At 42.5% G+C, this 22,717-nt stretch overlaps 1 protein-coding gene across 15 annotated transcripts in view; it reads left to right on the forward strand.

The window, feature by feature from the left end:
- Positions 1-22,717, forward strand: part of NCOR1 (nuclear receptor corepressor 1) — a 154,858-nt gene that overhangs the window by 121,882 nt on the left and 10,259 nt on the right. For 13 of the 15 annotated variants that reach the window (XM_041770168.1, XM_041770178.1, XM_041770170.1 and 10 more), the window contains 15 exons: positions 1,730-1,898; positions 3,514-3,654; positions 5,001-5,084; positions 5,555-5,811; positions 6,177-6,537; positions 8,790-9,017; positions 11,240-11,449; positions 11,912-12,061; positions 12,622-12,738; positions 15,401-15,566; positions 15,767-16,260; positions 18,961-19,089; positions 19,529-19,686; positions 20,020-20,243; positions 21,254-21,394. In XM_041770168.1, coding sequence (XP_041626102.1) covers positions 1,730-1,898; positions 3,514-3,654; positions 5,001-5,084; positions 5,555-5,811; positions 6,177-6,537; positions 8,790-9,017; positions 11,240-11,449; positions 11,912-12,061; positions 12,622-12,738; positions 15,401-15,566; positions 15,767-16,260; positions 18,961-19,089; positions 19,529-19,686; positions 20,020-20,243; positions 21,254-21,394 — 3,029 coding nt within the window. The remainder of the gene's footprint in view (positions 1-1,729; positions 1,899-3,513; positions 3,655-5,000; positions 5,085-5,554; positions 5,812-6,176; positions 6,538-8,789; positions 9,018-11,239; positions 11,450-11,911; positions 12,062-12,621; positions 12,739-15,400; positions 15,567-15,766; positions 16,261-18,960; positions 19,090-19,528; positions 19,687-20,019; positions 20,244-21,253; positions 21,395-22,717) is intronic. The other 2 variants (XM_041770181.1, XM_041770182.1) reach the window with 1 other exon arrangement.

The raw sequence follows: 22,717 nt of genomic DNA on the forward strand, positions 1-22,717 counted from the left end.
CCTTGCTGGAATCTCCTGCGATGCTGGGAGATATGGGTGATGTTGACAGAAGTACCAGAAGTCAAGTATCTTCTTCCAATTTGAAGCTAACTGCATTGCCAGTTTTGATTAAGAGAAAGGTCTTTCTTTTCCTCCTTTAGATGTTAATTTCAGTTTGAAATGTAACAGTCCATAGTCTCTTCATTATGTACATCTGGGAACAAAAAATTCTGTCTTGAGAAATCATTGTAAACAGAATCCTGTGTGTGCATTGAACCAGTTACAAGTGTCCGGTTTTATTCTTCTTCCTAGTCTTTTGTTCACATTCCGTAGGCCCATGATTAAAGTATGGTTCCCAGACTGGCAAAATTTGGCATGTAAACGATCAGGCCCCACCTCAGATTTCCGGAAGTCTCATCTGTGGGAGCAGGGCCCTCTAGTGACTCTGCCATATGCCCACTTGAGAACCCCACCCTAGGACCTCATTGATCAAGTGTAGTCTGTGTCCTAGAGTATCAGCTTTGCTTGGGAGCTTGTTAATTCATGTAGAAATTTTAGTTCCCACTTCAGACCTATTGAGTCGGAGTCTTTATTTTAACAAGATGCAGTTTATAGAGTATACAATGTAGTGATCTAGAAAGTTACATGTGAACTCTTCACATCTCTCCTTCTATATCCGACCAAGGTATACATCCTGAAATTAATTTTCAGAATAAGCAAACACATTAATAGTAGAGACAGTAGAGAAATAAATGCCATATGCATATTATCTCTTCCTGTTCATTCTCACTCCAGTAACCAGGCTGTGGGTAGGAAGACAGAATGAACTGGATGAAGTGAGGCTGGATTTTTCTCTATTTTCAAACCAGTCTGTCCACGTGAATTGAGCACTTCTGAAGCAGGTGTTGTAGATTTCCCGATGTTTACTACCAAGCTCATTGAACAGCTGGACAAGTAAATGTTTTGTTGTCATTCTTCCTGTTCTACGCGTGTGTTTTCATATCGTCCTCCTCACTAGAGTTTTGGGGATGCCAAATGTGTGAGTGGGCTGGTCTGGGCCTACCACGCTCATATCAACCCAGCAGCTCACTTTTACTAAGTGTTCTAACACCTGAGTTTCCATGAATGATTTTTCTGGAAGGAAGAGTTTACTGCTTCAAAGAGGGGTCAGAAAGAACCGTGGCCCTAGGCAACCCCAAAGAGGACTAAGTAATGATGGTGAAGACGCAGAGGATGTGACCTAAACTGAATCCATAGCACAGGATGGAGACTTCTGAGTTTTGCCTTTCCTGCCTCCACTTGAACGCAGCAGACAGTTTGGGAACTTCAGGTTGTTTTTTCCTCTTATCACAATGTGAGAGAAGGTTGCAGTATTCTAAATTTAAAACTTAATTTATCACCTCATTTTTATTAGATGTTTTGAAAAAAACTTACTATACTTACATGATTTTTGGCCTCTTAAGATTTTTTTTTTCTTGAGAGTTAAGAGGTTTGATTTCAAGGAGGGGAAGAAAGCTAATTTGATTCTTATACCTGTCAGCATTTTAAGTTTTGTGGGACAGGGTTCTAAGACAAAGGTACAGTATTTCTTTATACTTATAAAACCTTAATGTCTGGTTTCCTCTCATGTCTCTGTCCTTTCTTCTTTAGAAAGATATGGATGGATCAGACTCCCAGTGTGGTAGGTTAAGTTTTCTGAGCATCTCCCGTTTCCTCTAAACCTGAGTATTTGTGTTTGATTTGATGGCAGGGTACCCCAGCTCTGTCACAGGCTGGCATACCAACTGAGGCGTTGGTAAAGGGATCCATTTCTAGAATGCCTATTGAAGAGAGCAGTCCTGAGAAAGGCAGAGAGGAAGCTGCATCAAAAGGTCATGTTATTTATGAAGGCAAAAGTGGACACATCTTATCCTACGATAGTGAGTATGATGTCTGTACTCTGAAGCCAGTATGGTGATGTGAGACTGGAAACAGAGGCTCTGCTTCCCCACATACTTGCTGGGTGGAGGGAGGCACTGAAAAATGATAAACAGTGTAGAGCCCATAGTACATGGTTCTATAGTGGTAGCTAACATCAACTGTGGCTAGTTGAGTTAGCCTAAGAAGAGAGTTTTTAACTTTAGTAGAATCATTTTTATTTTAAAGGCATTCCTATTTCATACATTAAGAATTAGTTAAAAAAAAAAAAGAATTAGACAGTAGATAATAATCTGATAAACCTGGAAAGAGTTTTGAATTGAAATTCTTAAATTATTTTAATATCTGTATATAAGCATTTTCTTTAGCTGTATTCTCAGGTTATATTTTCTCATTAATGTTACAAGAATGACTCAGTTATGGTTAAAAAAAAAAAAAAAACAAGTGAGGGACTAGATTTGAGTTCCCATTAGCAACTGTTTCTATGATCTGAGTAGTCATTAGTCATGTTTTATCTCTCTTGGAATACAAAGATGTAAGATATGTGAGCACAGAGTGCCTGATGCAGAACACATGGTAACTTTTTCTGATTTCCTTCCTCCTTTCTTGTTTTAACATTTCTGGCATATGCTAATTTACATTTTGCTTCTAGAGGAAAAAATTAATGTGCATTGCCTAAGCCAGATATGTAGATGTCATCCTCATCACTTTGTTGTTCCCTTTCCACATCCAGTCAGTCACTAAGTTGTTTCTGTTCTTTTTTCTGAATGCTCTGGAATATTTCCATTTCTGGTGTTCCCCACTGCCACCATCGTCTTCCATTGGGGTGACTCAGCAGCTGCTCCTGATCTCCCCACCTTTAGTCAGAACCCCTTTCAGCAATATCCCATTGCTTCCTGCTTGACTCTGCATTGCTTTAAGATCAGTGTAAGCCCCTTACCTTGGCTCAATCCCCCCACCACCATCTGATGCCAGCTTCTCTCCCAGACTGTTCCCGTCCCACTTTTCCCTTTGCTCCCTTGCACTGCCTGCCCGTACACTCTTCCTTCAGCTCCGTGCAAACTGACCACGCACCCAGCTTAAGTTCTTCGAATGTTCCACACTCTGCCTCACTGTGACGTCTGTGTGCTCACATTCCCTTGGCCTGTACCACCTCTTCCTCCCTTACCTCTGACATAAGCATCTCCTCCTCATCCTTCAGTTCTCAGCTTACCCATGGCTTCTCATAGGCAGCCTTATCGGAGCCTTTGATGTGTTAGGTTTCCCTTCCAGCATTCTCCTAGTACACTATGCCTCTCTTTTCATAGTACTGACTATGCTCTAGAGCAATTGTCTCGCGCTTTATTTGTATCTGCCACGATTGGGTAAGTTTCATGAAGGAAGGGACTTAATATGTTAACCTTATCTGCAAGCCTATCTTATTTATGCCTGGCACTCAAATAAATTTGAATTAATGAAAATTTCATAAATATCATCTACAAAGTACTGGGCCATAGGTCATCGACTGGTTTTTATATTATTATTTTTATAAGATAGACTATGAAACTAAGATAACTGATTTACTATAGAATAGGCCTTGGGCCCTGTCTGAGCAATTCTTATTTCTATGTTCTGCAGATATTAAGAATGCCCGAGAAGGGACAAGGAGTCCAAGAACAGCTCATGAAATCAGTTTGAAAAGAAGCTACGAATCAGTGGAAGGAAATATAAAGCAAGGGTTGTCAATGAGGGAGTCTCCTGTGTCAGCACCGTTGGAGGGTAAAAATATTGTTTCCAGAACTTTATTTAGATACATTTAATTTTGTACAGCAAATTTGCATGGTTGGGTTAGGTTGTATTCAGTCTCTGTCATTTGTACCTGAAATTTATATTCATGTTAATATATAAATGAAACGTTTTCTAATATATCATTATATATTATAGTAAAATATGTAACATATAATTAATATTGTTATGAACTAGTTGATATGTTTACATTTATATCCATATGTACATATAAATCAAATACATGACAGTGGAAGAAAGTAAAAATTAAACATTATGGGTCATATCATAGATAACTAGTAGAATGCTCCTGTAATTTGTAGACTATTCCTGCTAGGGTTAATTAAATGAGTTGAAAAATGTAAAATTCACTCTGAGAACTTGGTTTTTCATTGTGAGGTAGTTAAAATGATGTAATAGAACAAAGACCTGTATTTGAAATCCTGCTGCACTGTTTACTGAGGAATTTCACTGTGGGAGTTTAATCCTCTGTAAATCAAGGGATTGTAGTTATGGTATGGGGATCCTAGATAGCTGTCCAAACTTGTGCTGACCACATGATACAAACTTACCCCATGTTTGATACACATTCACTACATCAGTGAATGTATATCAAAACTACTAAAAACCTGTGGTTTTATTTGTTAATGCCTCACTTTCTTTAAATCTTAACCTGCCTCAACAATTTAATGTTAATATAGGTGAAATACTAAAAACAGGATAAGGATTCCTCAATCTTAGAAGTCCTGCGTAATTTTCTAAGAGTTGGATTTTCTCCATATTAAAAAAAAATCTTACTTCCCTTTACCTTTAGGGTAATTGTGTGTGGTTATTTCCAATCCTTGATTCAAGTGTATTGTGATGTGACGCGAAACTTATGAAGAGGTTATTTACAGCTTTTTCATTTTGATTTGCATGTTTTCATTTATGTATTTTACCAGTTTTTGAGATAGTGCAGCCATCTTCTGTGTTTTCCCTCTCTCAGAAGTCTATTCCAGAGCTAAATGGTGATTCTCAACCCCTCTGTGTGTCCTCTCACCTTGACAAAGAAGCATTGGATTTTAGATATAATTTTGAAAGTGTCTTTCCTTTTTGGTTTATAAGAGATGTCTTCTGTGGCTATTTTCTCTTTAGTAGAATGTTGAAAAGGAACAAATGATGTCATGTTGGGTACTTACAACTTTTATTTTTTCCATGATATTCTCAATAGTTCACAAATTTAAGATATCTTTCTCCATAGAGCTTTTATCAAAAAGTATATACTCTAAGGTCAGTATAAAGTATATGTGAATTGATATCCACATTATGTTTACTACTTGAATCCTTTCTTTTTTTGAAAGGGCTGATATGCCGAGCATTACCCAGGGGGAGCCCTCATTCTGACCTCAAAGAAAGGACTGTACTGTCTGGTTCCATAATGCAGGGTAAACTTTTTTTGCTTGTTTTAGCTTTTATTCACGACTGCCCGTTGGCCAAGTAGTTTGTCATTAATTTGCAGTGCATGAAACATGCTTTTCAAGTATTTTCCCTTTTGAAATATTAGATATTTAAGTCTTGATTTTAACTCTTCTGTTTCTGAGCTAGTTTATTTGAAGATGGTAGTTACCTAATCTTTGAATATAGAGGCATCTTCATTATGTAAGAACCATTCTCTGATTGTGATGAACAGTGTATTAAATCTTGAACCACCTGAAAAAAATGACGACTTAGTGTTATAAACAGGAAATTGATTAGAAACTGCAAGCTGACAAGGTATTGATTTTTTTAAATAGCGGTAAAATACATGTATCAGAATTTACTGTCTCAACAATTTTTAAGTGTACAGTTCAGTTGCATTGTTATGCAACCATTGGCATTATTATAATAGGTATGTTTCTTGAATTCTTTCCTGAAGGCACACCAAGAGCAACAACAGACAGCTTTGAAGATGGTCTTAAATATCCCAAACAGATTAAAAGGGAGAGTCCTCCCATACGAGCATTTGAAGGCGCCATTACCAAAGGGAAACCATATGATGGCATTACCACCATCAAAGAAATGGGGCGTTCCATTCATGAGATTCCACGGCAAGATATTTTAACTCAGGAAAGCCGAAAAACTCCAGAAGTAGTCCAGAGCACAAGGCCAATAATAGAGGGTTCCATCTCCCAGGTAACTACATCAGGGTGCTTTTTGTCAGCCATTCCACTTCAGACTGTAATAGTCATGGGGCATTTTTAAGAGCATGACTTAATAATTATAAGTAGTTCTTAGGATGTCAGATCTTTCAGAAGTAAAAGTGAAAGTTTTATGTACACTTTTTATTATTTGTTTCTCTTGTGTCTGTATTGTGGAATGCACACTGCGAGAAAGTATGCAGCTCTGGATTTGTGAGCATTTTATTGAGATATCCACATCCATACAGATAGTAAAGGTTACCAGAGCAAATTATAATTGCTATGAGCCTGGCTGACCTGAGATGGAAGAAATCTTTGGATGCCGTGGACTACCTATAATGAGTGTTTCTTTTCTTTTAGGGTACACCAATAAAGTTTGACAGCAACTCAGGTCAATCTGCCATCAAACACAACGTCAAATCCTTAATCACAGGGCCTAACAAACTATCCCGTGGAATGCCTCCACTGGAAATTGTGCCAGAGAACATAAAAGTGGTAGAACGGGGAAAATATGAGGATGTGAAAGCAGGCGAGCCAGTGCGTTCCCGGCATACATCAGTGGTAAGCTCTGGCCCCTCCGTTCTTAGGTCAACACTTCATGAAGCTCCCAAGGCACAACTGAGCCCAGGGATTTATGATGATAGTAGTGCACGGCGGACACCTGTGAGTTATCCAAACACCATATCCAGAGGCTCGCCTATGATGAACAGAACTGCTGATGGTACGTTACTCTTCTGTCCTGGTCTCATGTTGATTGCATTCTCCTTTCCCACCTCTGGCAAAAAGTAAATGCCAGATTGTTAGCTTTGGGTTGCCACAAGTTCTGTAGGTTGTGCTTGATAGGAGAGCTATATGGAAGGCTACCAAATTGCAAGTAGGTATAATGGTGGGTAAAATACCTAATACTTTCATCAGGCATAAAGTATGCTGGAGTCCAGAAATGCTCTAAAGTAAGTTTATTCTTAGAGTGGATATTCAGGTAATCCTACAAGGTGTTCTGAAAGTCCGTGTTGACCACTGTTTGGTTAGCGGCTCTGGTGTAGGAGTTGAAAGTTCAGGCCACGGAGCAAGACTTCCTGGACTCGAATTGAGATACTTCTTTCTGCATGACCTTGGACAAGTTACTTCGCTTCCCAAGGCTTTAGTTTCCTCATATCCGTAAAATGGTAATGTCATATTAAGACTTACCTCACTGCCCGTTGGAAAGATCAGAGGCCATGTGTTCGAAGGACTTAGAAAGGAAAGCATGAGTGATGCCCGGCACGTAGTAAATGTGAAATATTGTTATAGCCATTGCTGCTGGTGGTGGTGTCAGCCACCTCCCCTGGCTCCCTGCTGTGGGCAGGTATGCTGTAAGGTGAGAGGTATTGATTCTTACCAGATGAACCCTGAAACCACCTGTGACCCTTCACAACATCCCCAGCCACTCTGTCAGGTTTATTGCAGTACGTGTGAGGTCCTGGCAGGATGCTGGGGTAACTGGGAAGGTGAGCAATATTTCATGCGGGGGAGAAGAGGACCATCTTGGAGGGAAGAGAAAGGGAAGTGCCCCCTTGGGGGGCAGAGTGGTGAAGGCAGAGCCTTGGGCTATGGTTTTGAAGGAGAATTGCCCTGCAGAGGGGAAAGGCACTCCATGTTTGAGCAAGTTGGGGCTCAGAAGGGGATGTAGTAAACCAGCATGATTTCTTGGTTTTGTCAGATAGATTTGTGCAATCATGGCAAAGATGATATTCTCAAAATATTAATAATTAGGTGGTGGTGGTAACTGCACAAACCTGAGTGTATTAATGCCACTGAATCATACCCTTCAAAATGGTAACTTTTATATTCTGTGTGTTTTACCACAATTATTAAAACAGCAGAAGGTGATAGCCAGTGAGTGTCAGGATATGCTATTCATTGGGGGAATGATCTAATAACTTCTGAATAACACCCTTTAAAAAGAAGAGGCTGAGGTAGGTTGACGTTGATGAGCTCATGAGAAAGGCTTTGTAGAAGTCCAGGGCAACAGAAGATGGCATCACGTAGTGACGGGCGGGCGAGCAGCAGGGAGGCTTGGCGGCACAGACAGAGGGAGGGAGCTATGACTTGGTACGCGGGGGATGGAGAAGAATTTGAAATGTTGGGAGTCCTACAGAAAACAAGATCATTTCTAATGGGCTGTAAAGAGGAGTGCTGAACTTCATTTTTAATCTTAACATTAGGTGATAAAATGGTGCTGGGATCCAAGAGCTGGTAATCTCCAAATCTCAAAAGCTTCTGCTAGTTCTTCATATTTGCATGTTTTTCAAGATGGAATATTAAATGTTAGGTGGAAGCAGATAAAAATATAAAATACAGTCTGTAATTGTTTGAGTGAGAAATGAATAAATTGACTGTTGAACAACTTTGGTTTGAACTATGCAGGTCCACTTAATGTGGATTTTTTTTTTTGGTGGGGGGATAAATACAGTACAGTACTGTAAACATATTTTTCTCTTGCAATTTTCTTGTCCTTTTTTTTTTTTTTTTTTTTAAGATTTACTTTAGAGAAAAGCGAGTGCAGGAGCTGGGGAAGGGACAGAGGAAGAGGGAGAGAGGGAAGCAGATTCCCCTACTAAGCACAGAGCCCAACACAGGGCTTAATCTCACAATCCTGCAATCATTACCCGAGCTGAAATCAAGAGTAAGACCCATCTGGCCACCCAGGCGCCCCTCTTACAATTTTCCTTTCTCTAGCTTACTTTATTGTAAGAATCCAGAATACAATACATAAAACATACAAAATATGCACTAATCGACTATGTCACTAGTAAGCCTTCCGGTCAGTAGTAGGCTATTAGTTTTTGGGGAATCAGAAGTTGCACATGGATTTTTCACTGTGTGGAGGGTTGCTGTCCCTAACCCCTGCATTGTTCAGGGGCCGACTATATGACTTGACTTCCCAAGTTTTCTTAAGAAGTTGTGGTGTTGCCTTTTTTTTTTTTTTTTCAGTTACGATTTCCTCTAGCAAGTCTACCAATCATGAAAGAAAATCAACACTGACCCCTACCCAGAGGGAAAGTATACCAGCGAAGTCTCCAGTACCTGGGGTGGACCCTGTAGTAAGCCACAGCCCTTTTGATCCCCATCATAGGGGCAGCACCACAGGAGAGGTTTATCGGAGCCATCTTCCCACACATTTGGATCCAGCCATGCCATTTCACAGGGCTCTGGATCCTGGTAAGCACTGGGTGTAGGGATGGTTTATGGCAAAGAAATAATACACCTGTCTGATTTTTTAAACTTTTTATTTATTAAAGTATAATATGCAAACTGTTGTATATATGTGTGCAGCTCACTGAACTGTCACACACACAACCCCCACCACCACCACCACATTAATTACCAGTTCCTAAATCAAGAAACAATATTACCAGCTCCCATTACAGGACTAAAAATCAGAATGGCATTTGGTTAAGCTGATTGAAAAAGTGGGTCAATGTAAAGAATTATTTTTGAATGACGGACGTCCCTTAAACATTTAAATTTACGAAGTAGACCTTCACTTACCTCATCGGTGATCTCATGTAAGGTCAGGGTCTACTGATGAAATCTAAGTGATACATTTCCTTGCAGTTTTGGTTTTTTAAGTGAAGCTAGAATTTAAAGCTGCTTCAAAGCAATTTAAATACAGAATCCTTGCAGATTTTTTTCCTCAGTCTTTCCACATTGTCTCATCCACACCTGATTCAACTTTTGTATTGAGTTTTTCCAAAGCAGTCAACTCAGTTTCCAGAGAAACAACTCATTTCTTTCTTCTCTCAGCAACCTCCGGGTTACCTCATTAAGTTATGTAATTACAGTAGCAGGTACAACTGGAAGGAACTTTTGAACAGACCCACCCTTCTGACGATGGATGTAGGAGTGTGTAGGTTTTCTGAGGACAATCTGCCCAAGGCAGCATGCTCTACAAAGGGAAAGGAGTGGCTCAGCGTGTCAGTGGCTGGCCTAACCCATCCATGTGCCAGCTCCAGCCTGTCCTCTCTGCTCAGTCCCTGCTCTTCTTGCCTGCTGAGCCATACTCAGATGTGTATTTTCTGCTCAGACCTCTTCTCCATCCTAAATTGTTTGTTACATCCTTCAAGTTGAAGTTGAGAAATAATACCTATGTTTTACCATGGTCCTTAGGAGATTTTCATTACCAGCATGCCAAGATCTCTAAGGGTTAGTTATATTTTATAGAAGCAAGGTACCTGGGGCAAATATTTTATCTTTTGAAGGCTATATCAACAGCATCAAATTATTTATCACTTGAGAACATTAGGTTTCAGAGAAGCCTACACATAGTTCTTCAGGGGCTGTCTCACAGAAACTGAGGCAGAAGTTCCCACAGAGTCCACTGACAGACTTGTCCTGCTGGGGGTTCCGGATGAAGAAAGGGAAGCAGACATTCCAGAAAACTTGTCATCTGTTTTTCTAGAGATTTAAAATAGTTCACTCACATTTTCAGGCAAAATGGAATGTGTATACTTCAATGTAGTGCTTATCATAGCCCCTCATTTTAGAGCAGTTTTGTTTGCTTGTTATTTTTGAGCTGGAGCTGGATTTAAGTGTTTCAAGTGGGACGTTACCTTCTCCTTTTTATCATACCTCCCTGCCCCTTCGTAGCAACTTGTGTCATGCTCTAACCCAGGCTGTCAAACTACGGCCAGGGGGCCAAATAGTCCTGCTGCGTATTTGTGTAAATGAAGTTTTATTAGAACCCGGCCCACCCACGTTTGTGGTTGTTTTGTCTCTGGCGGCTTTCAAGCTACAATGGCAGAGTTGAGTAGGTGAAACAGACCATTTGGTCCACAGTGCACAGAAGATATTTACCATCTGGCCTTTTATAGAAGAAGTTTGCTAATCTCTGCTCTAAACACATGCATTACTTAAATGCTTGTAGACTAAGCATTCTCAGTCCCAGGAAGGTCGTTCTGTGTCCCAAAGTGTGTTCACATGTATTTCTGTTTGGTTGTGTTGAATGATCAGTACTATAAAAATAATTCTATTTTCTTTTTTTTTTGTTTTTTTTTGTTTTTTTTTTGTTTGTTTGTTTGTTTTAAAAATAATTCTATTTTCAAACACAGCTCTTACCATTAGGTTACATGGCAAAGGTTGGAAATGCAGCTGCTTGGGAAGTTTCTTAGCTCCTGTTCTACCAGTGAAAATCTTCACCCTTGTACCGTGTCTAGTTCCTCCCCCCTTTCCATTACACCTGACGTGAGAATGCATATATTCACGTGGGTGACATATCAGGGTCTACCACACATCTCTCTTCTCCTCGTAACGTGCCACCCACCCAAAGCTGCACGTGTGTATTAGCTTGGCAGCAGGAGGCCTCCACTTTCCTGCAGGTGACAGTTAGTGAATGAATCTCCTCTAGACTCCACTAAATGCCATTCTCTGATTCTCTCCACCAGCTGCCGCTGCTTACCTGTTTCAGAGACAGCTCTCCCCGACCCCGGCTTACCCAAGTCAGTACCAGCTTTATGCAATGGAGAATACAAGACAGACAATCCTCAACGATTACATTACCTCACAGCAGATGCAAGTGAACCTGCGCCCAGACGTGGCTAGAGGCCTCTCCCCGCGGGAGCAACAGCTGGGTCTCCCTTACCCAGCAACAAGGGGTGCGTGTCTTTGCGTTCAGGTTCCCTGCAGTGTGTTAGATGTACTGAGAGGCAATGAATATTTGCTGAGTGAACGAAAAGGCAGTCCTACACTTTCTTTTTTGTAGCTTCTAGCCATTGAAGGCAGATAAAGTAATAGGTCAAGATTGGGTGTTTTGGTGAGCACTGAAATTAACTAAACCAATTCGTTGTGGTGGCTATTTGAGATCATTGTTTTTTTCAATTGGCTGTCTGTCTCTCTGCAATCTGCCCGTGCTTTTAGGTGACTCGTATGGGGCATAGTATTTCATAGCCTTCTATAGACTAAAGAAAGTCTTACAAAGTCATGATGATCTTAACCATTTTTATTTATACTGTATACAAAGTATCATGGGGCTATAGAGAGAAACGATTATAAAAAGCTGTGTACCTTCAGAAAAATTGACATTTAACATCATTTTATCATATTTGTCTTTTGAGCAGGAATCATTGACCTGACCAATATGCCTCCAGCAATTTTAGTGCCTCACCCAGGGGGAACCAGTACTCCTCCCATGGACAGAATCACTTATATTCCTGGTACACAGATTACTTTCCCTCCCAGGCCATACAACTCTGCATCTATGTCTCCAGGTAAGAGGCTGTAGTCATGCACCTCTCTGGTAGGACCAGTGTGCGTAAGTGTTAATAACATAGCCTTCGAAGGCATTTTGGGCACTTTTCCCCCTTTTAGTCTGCTGGTTTTGGGGGTTTTTGGTTTGTTTGTTTGTTTTTAAAGATGTGTTTATTTTAATTTTAGAGAGAGCAGGGGTAGGGGTAAAGGGAGAAGAGGAGAGAGAGAACTCTAGGAGACTTTGCTGAGGGTGGAGCCCGACATGGGGCTGAGACTGCCCTGAGACCACAACCTGAGCTGAAATCAAGAGTAGGATGCCCTACTGACTGTGCCACCCAGGCGCCCTTGGCCTCCTGTTTTTCACTAAATATTTAATAATAGTTTTTATATGCCCAGATACACCAGAAATATCTCAAAAGCTTGTGTTAGCTTGTGTTGTGTCATCCAAGACTCTTAAACTGTCTGCATCTCAAATTTGGAGCATTTTGAAAAATTTTCAGTCACTTAAAAATTTAAAATATGTTCGTCCCTGATAGGCTGATGTTTTTGTCTTTAAGTCGCAGATGTCTGTGTTTTCCAGGGCACTCGACGCACCTGGCAGCGGCTGCAAGTGCTGAGAGGGAGCGGGAACGGGAGCGGGAGAAGGAGCGGGAGCGGATTGCCGCGGCGGCATCCTCAGACCTCTACCTTCGGCCAGGTGAGCAGCGCACCTTTGTCCATCTGCAGACCTTCCTGGGATGTTGGGATGATGGGGCATTTGGCTTCCTGTTGAAGGGGATGCCAAGCTGATCTTAAACATGGGAATCATGAGAGAAAAAGTAATTCACACCTTAACTGAAGTAGGGTAAGTACAGGAGGAGTTGAAATGGTACAGACGTGAATTTTGAACAGGAGATTAGGTTTTCATGAGGAAGGCATCATTTTCATTTGACCCCAGCAGCTGGCTACAGTGGGGCCTGAGCACACAGGGCACAGAGCTCATTGGAGCTGAAAGCAGCCAAGGAGACTCACGGACACTAGGACAGGCTGTGCTGAGGAGCTGCGGTGTGAGGACCAATTAGACAGACAGGAAGAAGGTTGGGGGACACCGAGACTTACGGGCACTGCTGTTCTGCAGGGAGGCAGGCGACATGATGAGGGGCTTGAGCAGGGCTAGAACCCAGGTGCCAGGGCTACAGCAAGGCCGTGTCTGTGGTTTATGTTACTGAGGCGGAGATGCCGCTGGGCGAGGCTGGGATTGGGGTGGAGGGTAGGGAGAAGACTGCTCAGGAGAATGCTGTCACAGCCAGCTTGGGACCGGGCAGTGACTCCATTTGGGGGTGCAGGGCAGGGCATGAAACACAGGATGGTCTGCACGAAAGAGCAGCAGATAGAGCAGGATTAGGGAAGGAAAAGAGGGAAAGAGTTTCTCCAAGGGATGTACTTTGATGAGTCTCTGTAACATCCATTCTGATCCGTGGTAGATTTGTCTTTTTGCATTCCATTCCATCGGTGAAAGGAAACCACTTCCATATCTGTATTGCCACATGGGCAGATCTGGCTTAGGAGAAAAGACAGGCTGGACGTGGTGACCTGGGAGTCACCTGCAAGGGTTGCGACTCTGGCCTAGATGAGGTTTCCAAGCAGCGGGAGTGTGGAGGAGAGGAGAGGATCAGTCCTTAGGCGCTACTGGTGAGGATGTCACAGGGGCAGGCAGAGGGACCCTGAGACATGGTCAGGGAAGTGGATGTGGAACAGAAGGACACAGCATGGGGAGGCTGTCACACTCATGGTCATGGGGACAACTCTCCAAAGTGGTGGCAGTGTAGAGCAGGGGCCCAGAGCTGGTCTTCATATTGCACCTAGTAATATCTTCCTGAGGACTTATCTTGAGTACCTCAGTGGTTGGCAAAGCCTGAAGACATTTAGCTGTAACCTACTGTATGTGTATAGTAAAAAAATCATTAAGTGAGCACGGGAAATGCGTTAGTGAATTGTGAGGTAGTACCCTAATACAGATATATAATACCATCTTTCTCCATCAGACATTTAGGTGATAAATATTCTGTGTTGATGTGCCTAAAGCAACACGGACTCACACATCGTCAGGGGCAGTGTAAATAGGGATAGTCTTTTCGGAGGTACAAAAAAGTGTAAATAGCAATTCCTCATCTAGGAAGATAGAATGCTTATATAAGCTGTCGTGTGGTCAAAAGGGAGAACATGGCTGCAAAGCTTGAACGAGGTGATCTGTGCTGTGGCAGTGGGGGCTGGGCACAGGCCGACACTGCCAGCCCTCCTGAGGACAATGAGCCTTGAGGCGGAGAAGAAAGTGATGAGAGAGAGTTTGAGGTCTTCTCAGTGAGGAGTGCTGACCAAGCCCACACTGCAGCTTCGTTAGGGTTGCTGAGGTCAGTGATCAAAACCGTCTCAGCGCTTGGGGAGAAGAAGTATAGTTAGTGGAGCTGAGCCTTTGGGGAGGGCAGTGTGAATGACGATGTGTCCAGAGAGCTTGCCAAGAGCGAGTCTTCTGGGGAAGGCAGAGAGAGTGGAGCAGCATGAGCTGCAGTGGGTTGAAGCTGCTCAGACCCCGGTGGGGAGCGGGGTGGCAGTGTGCTGTTTCCGTCATACATAGGTGGCTGTACTGAGTGTGATTCTGGAAATGATCAACACGCCAGAGTCTGAGGGAAAATATGAGAGATGAACTTATCTGATTTGTGTGAGTGCAGCTGACCCTTGCACAGCTCAGGGGTTAGGGGCGCTGACCCCCCCCTCCCAGAAAAACCAACCAGAACTTTGGCCCCCCAGAACTTAACTGCTGACCAGAAGCCTTACCGATTATCTAAACTGTGGATCAACACATATTTTGTATGTTCTATGTACATAGACTGTATTCTTACAGTAAAGTAAGAGAAAAAGAACATGAGAAAATTGTAAGGAAGAAAAAAAAATTGTAAGGAAGAGAAAATACATCCACTGTACTGTGCTGTGTTTTCAAAAGTTCACATGCATGTAGGTGGAGCCTTGTACTTCAAACCCCTGTTATTGAAGGATCAACTGTACTTGATTGTTGGTTTTACTTTTGTTTCCTTCAGGAATTAAGGTAGGAACTTGTCACAAAAATGGAATTACAGCAAATGATAGTTGACGTTTTTGTTTCAAGTTACTAGTGTGGTTTTACTACATTTTTACTAAGAAACTCTTAATAGAACATATTTCTAGAAAGGCAAAAAGCAGGATATCAAATTTCTTACCTCCTTTTTTCTGTTTAGGGATATTAGGAAATGAAGAGTCCCTAAAAGTCACTGTCTCTAGCTTCTTCCTTATGGCCTGTCTTTCTTTTTTTCTTCTCCTTTTTTGGGGGTTGGGGACTTTCACAGGCTCAGAACAGCCTGGCCGACCTGGCAGTCATGGCTATGTCCGCTCGCCGTCCCCCTCAGTCAGAGCTCAGGAGACCATGTTGCAACAAAGACCCAGCGTTTTCCAGGGAACCAATGGAACCAGTGTGATCACACCTTTGGATCCAAGTGCTCAGCTACGAATCATGTAAGTCCCTCATAGACATCTTGACCAAAATTAGCAGCCTGTTGCATACTGCACACTTGTAAGTTTGTGACTGTGATGGTTTGGCAGTTGACTGCCCGCTCAACACGTTTTGTTGTTGCAGCCTGTACTTCTGCCTCCCTAGCACACCCCCCAGTAGAACCTGCCCTTCACGGAGTTGTGTGGTTTGCTTTTATTTGCAGGCCGCTGCCCGCTGGGGGCCCATCAATAAGCCAAGGCCTGCCGGCCTCCCGCTACAGCACCGCTGCGGACGCCCTGGCTGCCCTTGTGGACGCCGCAGCCTCTGCCCCCCAGATGGAGGTTTCCAAAACGAAAGAGAGTAAGCATGAAGCTGCCAGGTTAGAAGAAAATTTGAGAAGCAGGTCAGCAGCAGTTAGTGAACAGCAGCAGCTAGAGCAGAAAACCCTGGAGGTGGAGAAGAGATCTGTTCAGTGTCTGTACACTTCTGCAGCCTTTCCAAGTGGCAAGCCCCAGCCTCATTCTTCAGTAGTTTATTCTGAGGCTGGGAAAGATAAAGGGCCTCCTCCAAAATCCAGATATGAGGAAGAGCTAAGGACCCGAGGGAAGACTACCATTACTGCAGCTAACTTCATAGACGTGATCATCACCCGGCAAATTGCCTCGGACAAGGATGCAAGGGAACGTGGCTCTCAAAGTTCAGACTCTTCTAGTAGCTGTATGTATCTCAATCTGAGTTTTGCAATGTGATGTCTGAGTAAAGAATTACTTTATTCTTTAGGTAAAGCAGAATATGATCTAAAGAAAATCCTGATTGCAGAGTAAATGTAATGGAAAGGTTTTGTGGGTTAGTAGTGCAAATGTGTCTCTTCTATTTCTCATGATTATTTAAACTTCAGAGTTTCTTAAGTATGCCTGCCAAAGTATTTTCCATGAAAACACCATGTCCTTTATAGAGGTCAAGTGGGAAAGCAGGGCAGAGTTCATTAACATCTTCAGGCGTCTGAAACGTCAAAGAGGTTACCAAGGCCTCTGAGAAGCGTTTTTCTAGGATGAGGTTCAGTATTTAAGTTGATACCCCAAAGCCTCTTATATCCTTTTTCTAAGACACAAATTTTTAAAAAGTGAGACCACCATATTACTGGTCATTGGTATTCACATTACACCATTTTTGCAAGCTGGATCTTAAAAAAAATTTTTTTCATATATTTATTGGTCATTTTTATTCCTTCTTTATGCATATCTTCCTATTCTGTGCTCATTGTCTTAAAATTGTTTTCACACATCTTTTTTTTTTTTTTTAACTGGTTTTAAATTTTAATTCCAGTATAGTTAATATAGAGTGTGGTATTAGCTTCAGGTGTAGCACATAGTGATTCAGCACTTCCGTCCATGACTCGGTGCTCATCATGATAAGCGTATCCTTCATTCCCGTCACTCCTCTCCCCCAGTGCCCCTCTGGTGACCACCAGTTTGCTATCATTGCAAGTTGGATTTTATCAAGTCTGGTTAGTCATTTTGACATCTACCCTGTGAGTCCATAAGAGTTCACAGATTTATAGTAAAATGCTGGAAGAGTTCTTCAAATTTATTTAACGACTGCCTAAATTCTGTATGGAATTCCTGAAGGAAGAATCAGGTATTTGAGCAAGTATCTACTAATACTTGAAGTAATTTAACCAGATGTGGTCATCTCTCTGTTGTTTTTGTTAAGAAATTGAGGAAAGTTGGAGATTTCTTATGCATCAGTATGTGACATGTAATCCTTTTTACCCCTATGCCTAATTATAATTTGTTTGGGTAAACATCTACTCCCTGGCTGAGCTTTTTGGAAAGAAGCGGGCAGTTTGGTAGTCTATTGTGTAGACAGAAAATTGAAGTTTGCCCAGGAGTACGAACAGCTACAGAGTAGATGCTACACGTGCAGAAACTCACTAGCTGAGGAGGATCTGCAGGTGCAGGACCCTGCCTGGAGGATGGTCACCAGCGTGCCTGGTGGTCCAGCCAGCTTGTGGCTTTCTGTGCCAGGGCGCATGGTTCTCTAGTCCTTTGCAGTTGGCATCACAAACCGCACCCTGCTCTAGGATTCTGACCTTCAGAAGGTCTGAAAATGGAAGGTTTGTTGTCTTCTCTGAGTGGGATTTTCTTTTTTATCACTAGGTAAATGACTTGTGTGAAGCCCACAGGCTGTTTACTGTTATTCTGTGTGGTTTTCAGTTTTTCCCTTCAGAGCCTCCCTCCCCCTGAAGGTGAAGCACAGCACCTTCGCCTTAAGGTGTCAAGAGCAGTGTGGACACAGTTCAGCAGCAGACTTTTATTGACTGTATACTGGATGTGGTGGGCAGCTCTAAGGTGCTGGGTACAATCGCCAGTGGTGACTGCCAACAGGACCAAAGTCGCCAAGTAGCCTGAATCACTTTGAATGTGGTGATTTATTTTAGTTCCTGAAAAATCATTTCCATCGCCACTTGTCAGGTTTCCACTCTCCTGAGCATACTGGAACCCAGCTAATTGCACCTTGCATGGCCTGGTGAAGGCGTAGGAAGAAAGGGCTGTTTGGTTGAGTTCTGCAGGATCTTATACCTGTGTCCAGGACCCACTGACTGATCACACTTGCTGATCCAGCCAGTCATACATAGACCCTTTGGGCCTCTGACAGTTTTCTCAGATTCTGCAGCCTGTAGATGCAAAGTGCCCTGTTCAGTCAGAAGGTTCCAGAGCATGAGGTTATGTGCCTATCCCCTTGTTCTGAGGCCACAGCACGACTGCGAACAGCTGCCTGGACCCTTGGTCAGTTTTCCTGGGAACTTCAAGGGGCCTTCTCTGATATGGGCATCCTTTCTGCCAGGGGAGTGAATTTGCTTTTTTTTTTTTTTTTTCCAGACATTCCCTACCATTTCTCTGTATTTTCACAGTGTCATGGTGCTAAGAAATCATTCGGAGTAATACTACTGTTACTTAACCTGTAGCTTTAAAATCATCATGGTAATGAAGCAACTCTGTAGCCTGAAAGTTTTTCTAAGAGCCGACTGTCCCACAGAATTTTAATTTATCAGGGATGGTGAGATTTACTGTTGAGATCTACTCTCCCGTCTGTTCCGCCTCCTCTGAGGAGTGTCCTTCCTTGGGGGAGGCATTCTCTAGCTGCCAGGAGCATATAACAAATCTGTCCCCTAGCCTGCCTCACCTAAAGGTCCCAGAGGCCACACAATTTTAGGAAACCCTTTTCCCTACAGACACGAGGAGGCCTGAGGAAGCACTTGCGGACCGTTGATGCCAGGGCATCAAATTGGTTGGTTTTTATCATCAAACACTTCTGAGAATAAAAAAAAAAATATGTGAATAGGTCTGAAAATGCAAACTTTTGCAGCTTTTCACAGGATGAGTTTTAAAATAAGGTTCTTTACTTTTCTTAAAGTATCTTCTCACCGGTATGAAGCACCCGGCGATGCTATTGAGGTGATCAGCCCTGCCAGTTCACCTGTGCCGCCCCCGGAGAAACTGCAGGCCTATCCTCCCGAGGTGGTGAAGGCCAACCAAGCAGAAAGTGTGTATTCTTTAGCCACCAGCTGACGTGTTCATACCTGCATTTGTCTTTTGCTTCTGGTTAGCTGTCCAGACCATGTTCTAAAAAGTAACTGTTTGTTTTGTCCTAGAGTGACCTTTATAGGAGTCTGATGTAGAGACATTTAAAATTGTGCTAGGGCAAAGTTTTTTCTAAGCTTTATTGATCACTCTTTTATTTATATGTAATATTACAGGAAATAGTTGGTATTTGTGTTTGCCCCCTTAAGCTTTCGCAGTTCACTCTCTTCTAGTCCTCATCTCTGTTAGGAAGTGTTTTCCCTTCAAAACTAAGATACTGAATTCTGCTCAGAGATAGGCACCATACCCCTCACATGTGCTTCTCCAAGTTATGTTTGATCTTTGATGATGAGTGAAAGGCAGGGGCATCCCTGGTAAGACATCTGTGTGTCCTCCACTAGGTGAAGCCAGCAGACAGTACGAAGGACCATTGCATCACTATCGACCGCAGCAGGAACCACTGTCTCCGCAGCAGCAGCTGCCTGCATCTTCACAGGCCGACGGGGTGGCACAGGTGCCCAGGACCCACCGGCTGATCACGCTTGCTGATCACATCTGTGTAAGCCCTTCCATTCATTTTTCTTTTTTTTTTTAAGATTTATTTATTTATTTATTCATGAGAGACACAGAGAGGGGCAGAGACAGGAGAAGCAGGCTCTATGCAAGGTGCCCGTTGCAGAACTCGATCCCGGGACTCTGGGATCACACCCTGAGCCAAAGGCAGATGCTCAACCACTGAGCCACCCAGGTGTCCCTCATTTTTCTTTCTGACCATGCATTAGGCACATTTCACAGGGGGTGAATCACAAAAAAAAGATGTCCAGGTATTTTATGCTATATTTTTGGGCAAATATTCAATGGTTCAACTAATTCCTTCTTTTCTCATTCACAGCAAATTATCACCCAAGATTTTGCTAGAAATCAAGTTTCCTCACAGCCTCCCCAGCAGCCTCCCACTTCTACATTCCAAAATTCACCATCTGCTTTGGTGTCCACACCTGTGAGGACTAAAACATCCAACCGTTACAGCCCAGAATCCCAGTCTCAGTCTGTCCACCATCAAAGACCAGGGTCAAGGGTCTCTCCAGAGAATCTTGTGGACAAATCTAGGGGAAGGTATGGTTTTTACTTTAAACTTTGTGTACATCTCCCAACAGTAAAACAGCTTGAATATATTGTTTTACTGTTATTCTCTACAAATCCCCTAAAATAAGGGATTCCTTACTTACACCTAAAACTTATTTACCTTTATTGCTTGGGGAGTATAAATGAGGGTCTTCCCTTTGTAAATCCTTGGAATATTCACAGGGCAGTTGGTATGTTAATGTGTATTCAGAAGTCAAGTTCTTCATCTTTTACGGAAGAGAGGTGATAGTTACTGTTTCAGCTTTGGTAAATCAAGAAAAATATAAGATTTTAGAGTTTTAGAAGTAAGCACCACAGAACTCAAAGAAAGATGGTTAAAAATGGCCACCTATTAAAATTGGATGGGGCTGATTGGGAAAGGAGGTGACAGGGCATATACCCATTTATAATTATACTTAAAGGTCACAGGTGGGGTGGCTCTTAAATGTATGATCACTAAGGCAGAAACTCTGTTTGGTCTATATAGGGTTTCCCTCATGTTGTTCTTACCAACATGGTATCCAGAGGAAGAGACCATTAAGTTGCAGAGAACTGCTCAGCCCTACAAAGACAGGCTCAGGCCTGTCTGAATAATTCGCTGACAAGTGCTCAGGGTTCAGTTAGGTTCTCTAGTCTTTGCAATCTTAACTTAATGGGGAAAGGCCTGGTGAGCAGCAAAAGCCTGTAGAGGGCTCACGGGAGTAGCCGGCCAAAGGTGGGATGGTGGGGTATGGCACTGAAGCACACAGTGACCTCAACGTCTCAGCCGAGCATTGGCTACTGTCTGTCCAGGGGTGCTTAGCATGTGTGGATGGATAAAGTGGTGGCAGCAGACTTTGGTAACCAGGTATATAGTGAAAACCTGAGGCAGCTTTTCTTCTGATGTAAATCAGCAACTTTTATTCCTTCTCCTGAATGAATAAGAGAATCAGTTTCTGTTTCAGCTAATTTGTAGGTGGGCCCCGGAGCATAATCTAATACTTTATATGTTATAATATTAGGCCTGGAAAATCCCCGGAGAGGAGTCATGTCCCTTCTGAGTCCTACGAGCCCATCTCCCCGCCCCAGGTTCCAGTTGTGCATGAGAAACAGGACAGCATGCTGCTACTGTCTCAGAGAGGAGCAGAGCCTGCAGAACAGAGGTGAGGAGCCTGGTGTGCTTCCTGGCTGGCGGCTCCTGCGCATGCATGCATGCCTGTGCGTGCATGCATGCATGCACTTCTCCTTCCTGGTTGTATGTCAAGATAGGTGTCTTGAAGGATCCTGAAGTCTCTGTTTTCCTAGTGATCTAAGGCTAGGGGATTTTATGAAAAAGTGATACTTAAATAGGTCATAGAAAATATCGTTCATTATTCTTGAAGCATTTCTAGATGTTTTTTTTTAAAAACGTTTTTTGTCCAGCGGTCACCCATTCCACTGTTTGAGTGCTTGTCATGTACTAATAAGCTTTGTGGTATGTACATGGAAGCACCTTTGCTGAACTGCTCCATGTATTTTTTCTTACCTATTTCTAACCCTAACCGAACCCCTATGAATTATTAGATTTTCTTTTCCCATCTGGATTAGTCACCTTTGATTTGGTCCTTCCATGGTCCACTTCCACTAGAGTGGTTTGTCTGAAACTGATGGACTCAAGCTCGAAGTCATTAGGTTGGCATTTGAGTTCCTTCATGAGCAGGTTCCTGCCACTCCACCACTCCACCCTTACACTTCTGTCCTTACACTTCTCTGTCCATGATAAGTGGCTTGCTGTCCCCAGATGTCTTTTGGTCCCCATGTCTGGTTTCCTGAGTGTACAGCACCCTCCCCTGATGCTCTAAGAGGTGAATATAGGATTTGCCCACAGTCACATAAAGAGGGAACTTTAAACCAAGGTCTCACTCCACACTGCCAGGGCATTTCCTACAGTGTGTTCTAAGTTGTTTATACTTAGTGTACATTGGTACCTTTTGATGAAATGAAGAAAATCATTTTTGGAAAGGGGAGGATGTTAAATTTAATTGTATATTTATGTTTCCCCTTAAGTTTGTGGTTTTTTGAGGACAGGGGCCACATCTGACTCATTTTTCTATGATATATTTGTCTCTCAACATATATTAGGAATTCTTAAGTTTGAATGATGAGTGAATCCACATGACTAGATGAAGCTATCAACAGCCTTCCTTATATTTTTTGCTGTATCATCTCCAGCTCTGGCTAGACCACTGGTGGTCTTGAGCTGTTAAAGGAAACCTGTTTAAAATGTGTTAGTATATAGGAAGTTGCAAATGAATTCAGAAATCTTTTATATGAAACTCTGCTCATTTGGTGGGAGGCTTGAAATGATTCTAGCAGAGTCAGTTTTATTTCTGCATTGTAGCTCTTCTGTTGAAGTCCACAGGGTTTGTTGCTTAGGTATGAGCTCTTGCTGTTTTATAGGTAAGTAATGCTATTAGTTATAATTTATCGCACTTCAAAGTAGTTCT

The sequence above is a fragment of the Vulpes lagopus genome, chromosome 10, assembly GCF_018345385.1.
Source record: "Vulpes lagopus strain Blue_001 chromosome 10, ASM1834538v1, whole genome shotgun sequence".
NCBI classification, from domain to species: Eukaryota; Metazoa; Chordata; class Mammalia; order Carnivora; family Canidae; genus Vulpes; species Vulpes lagopus.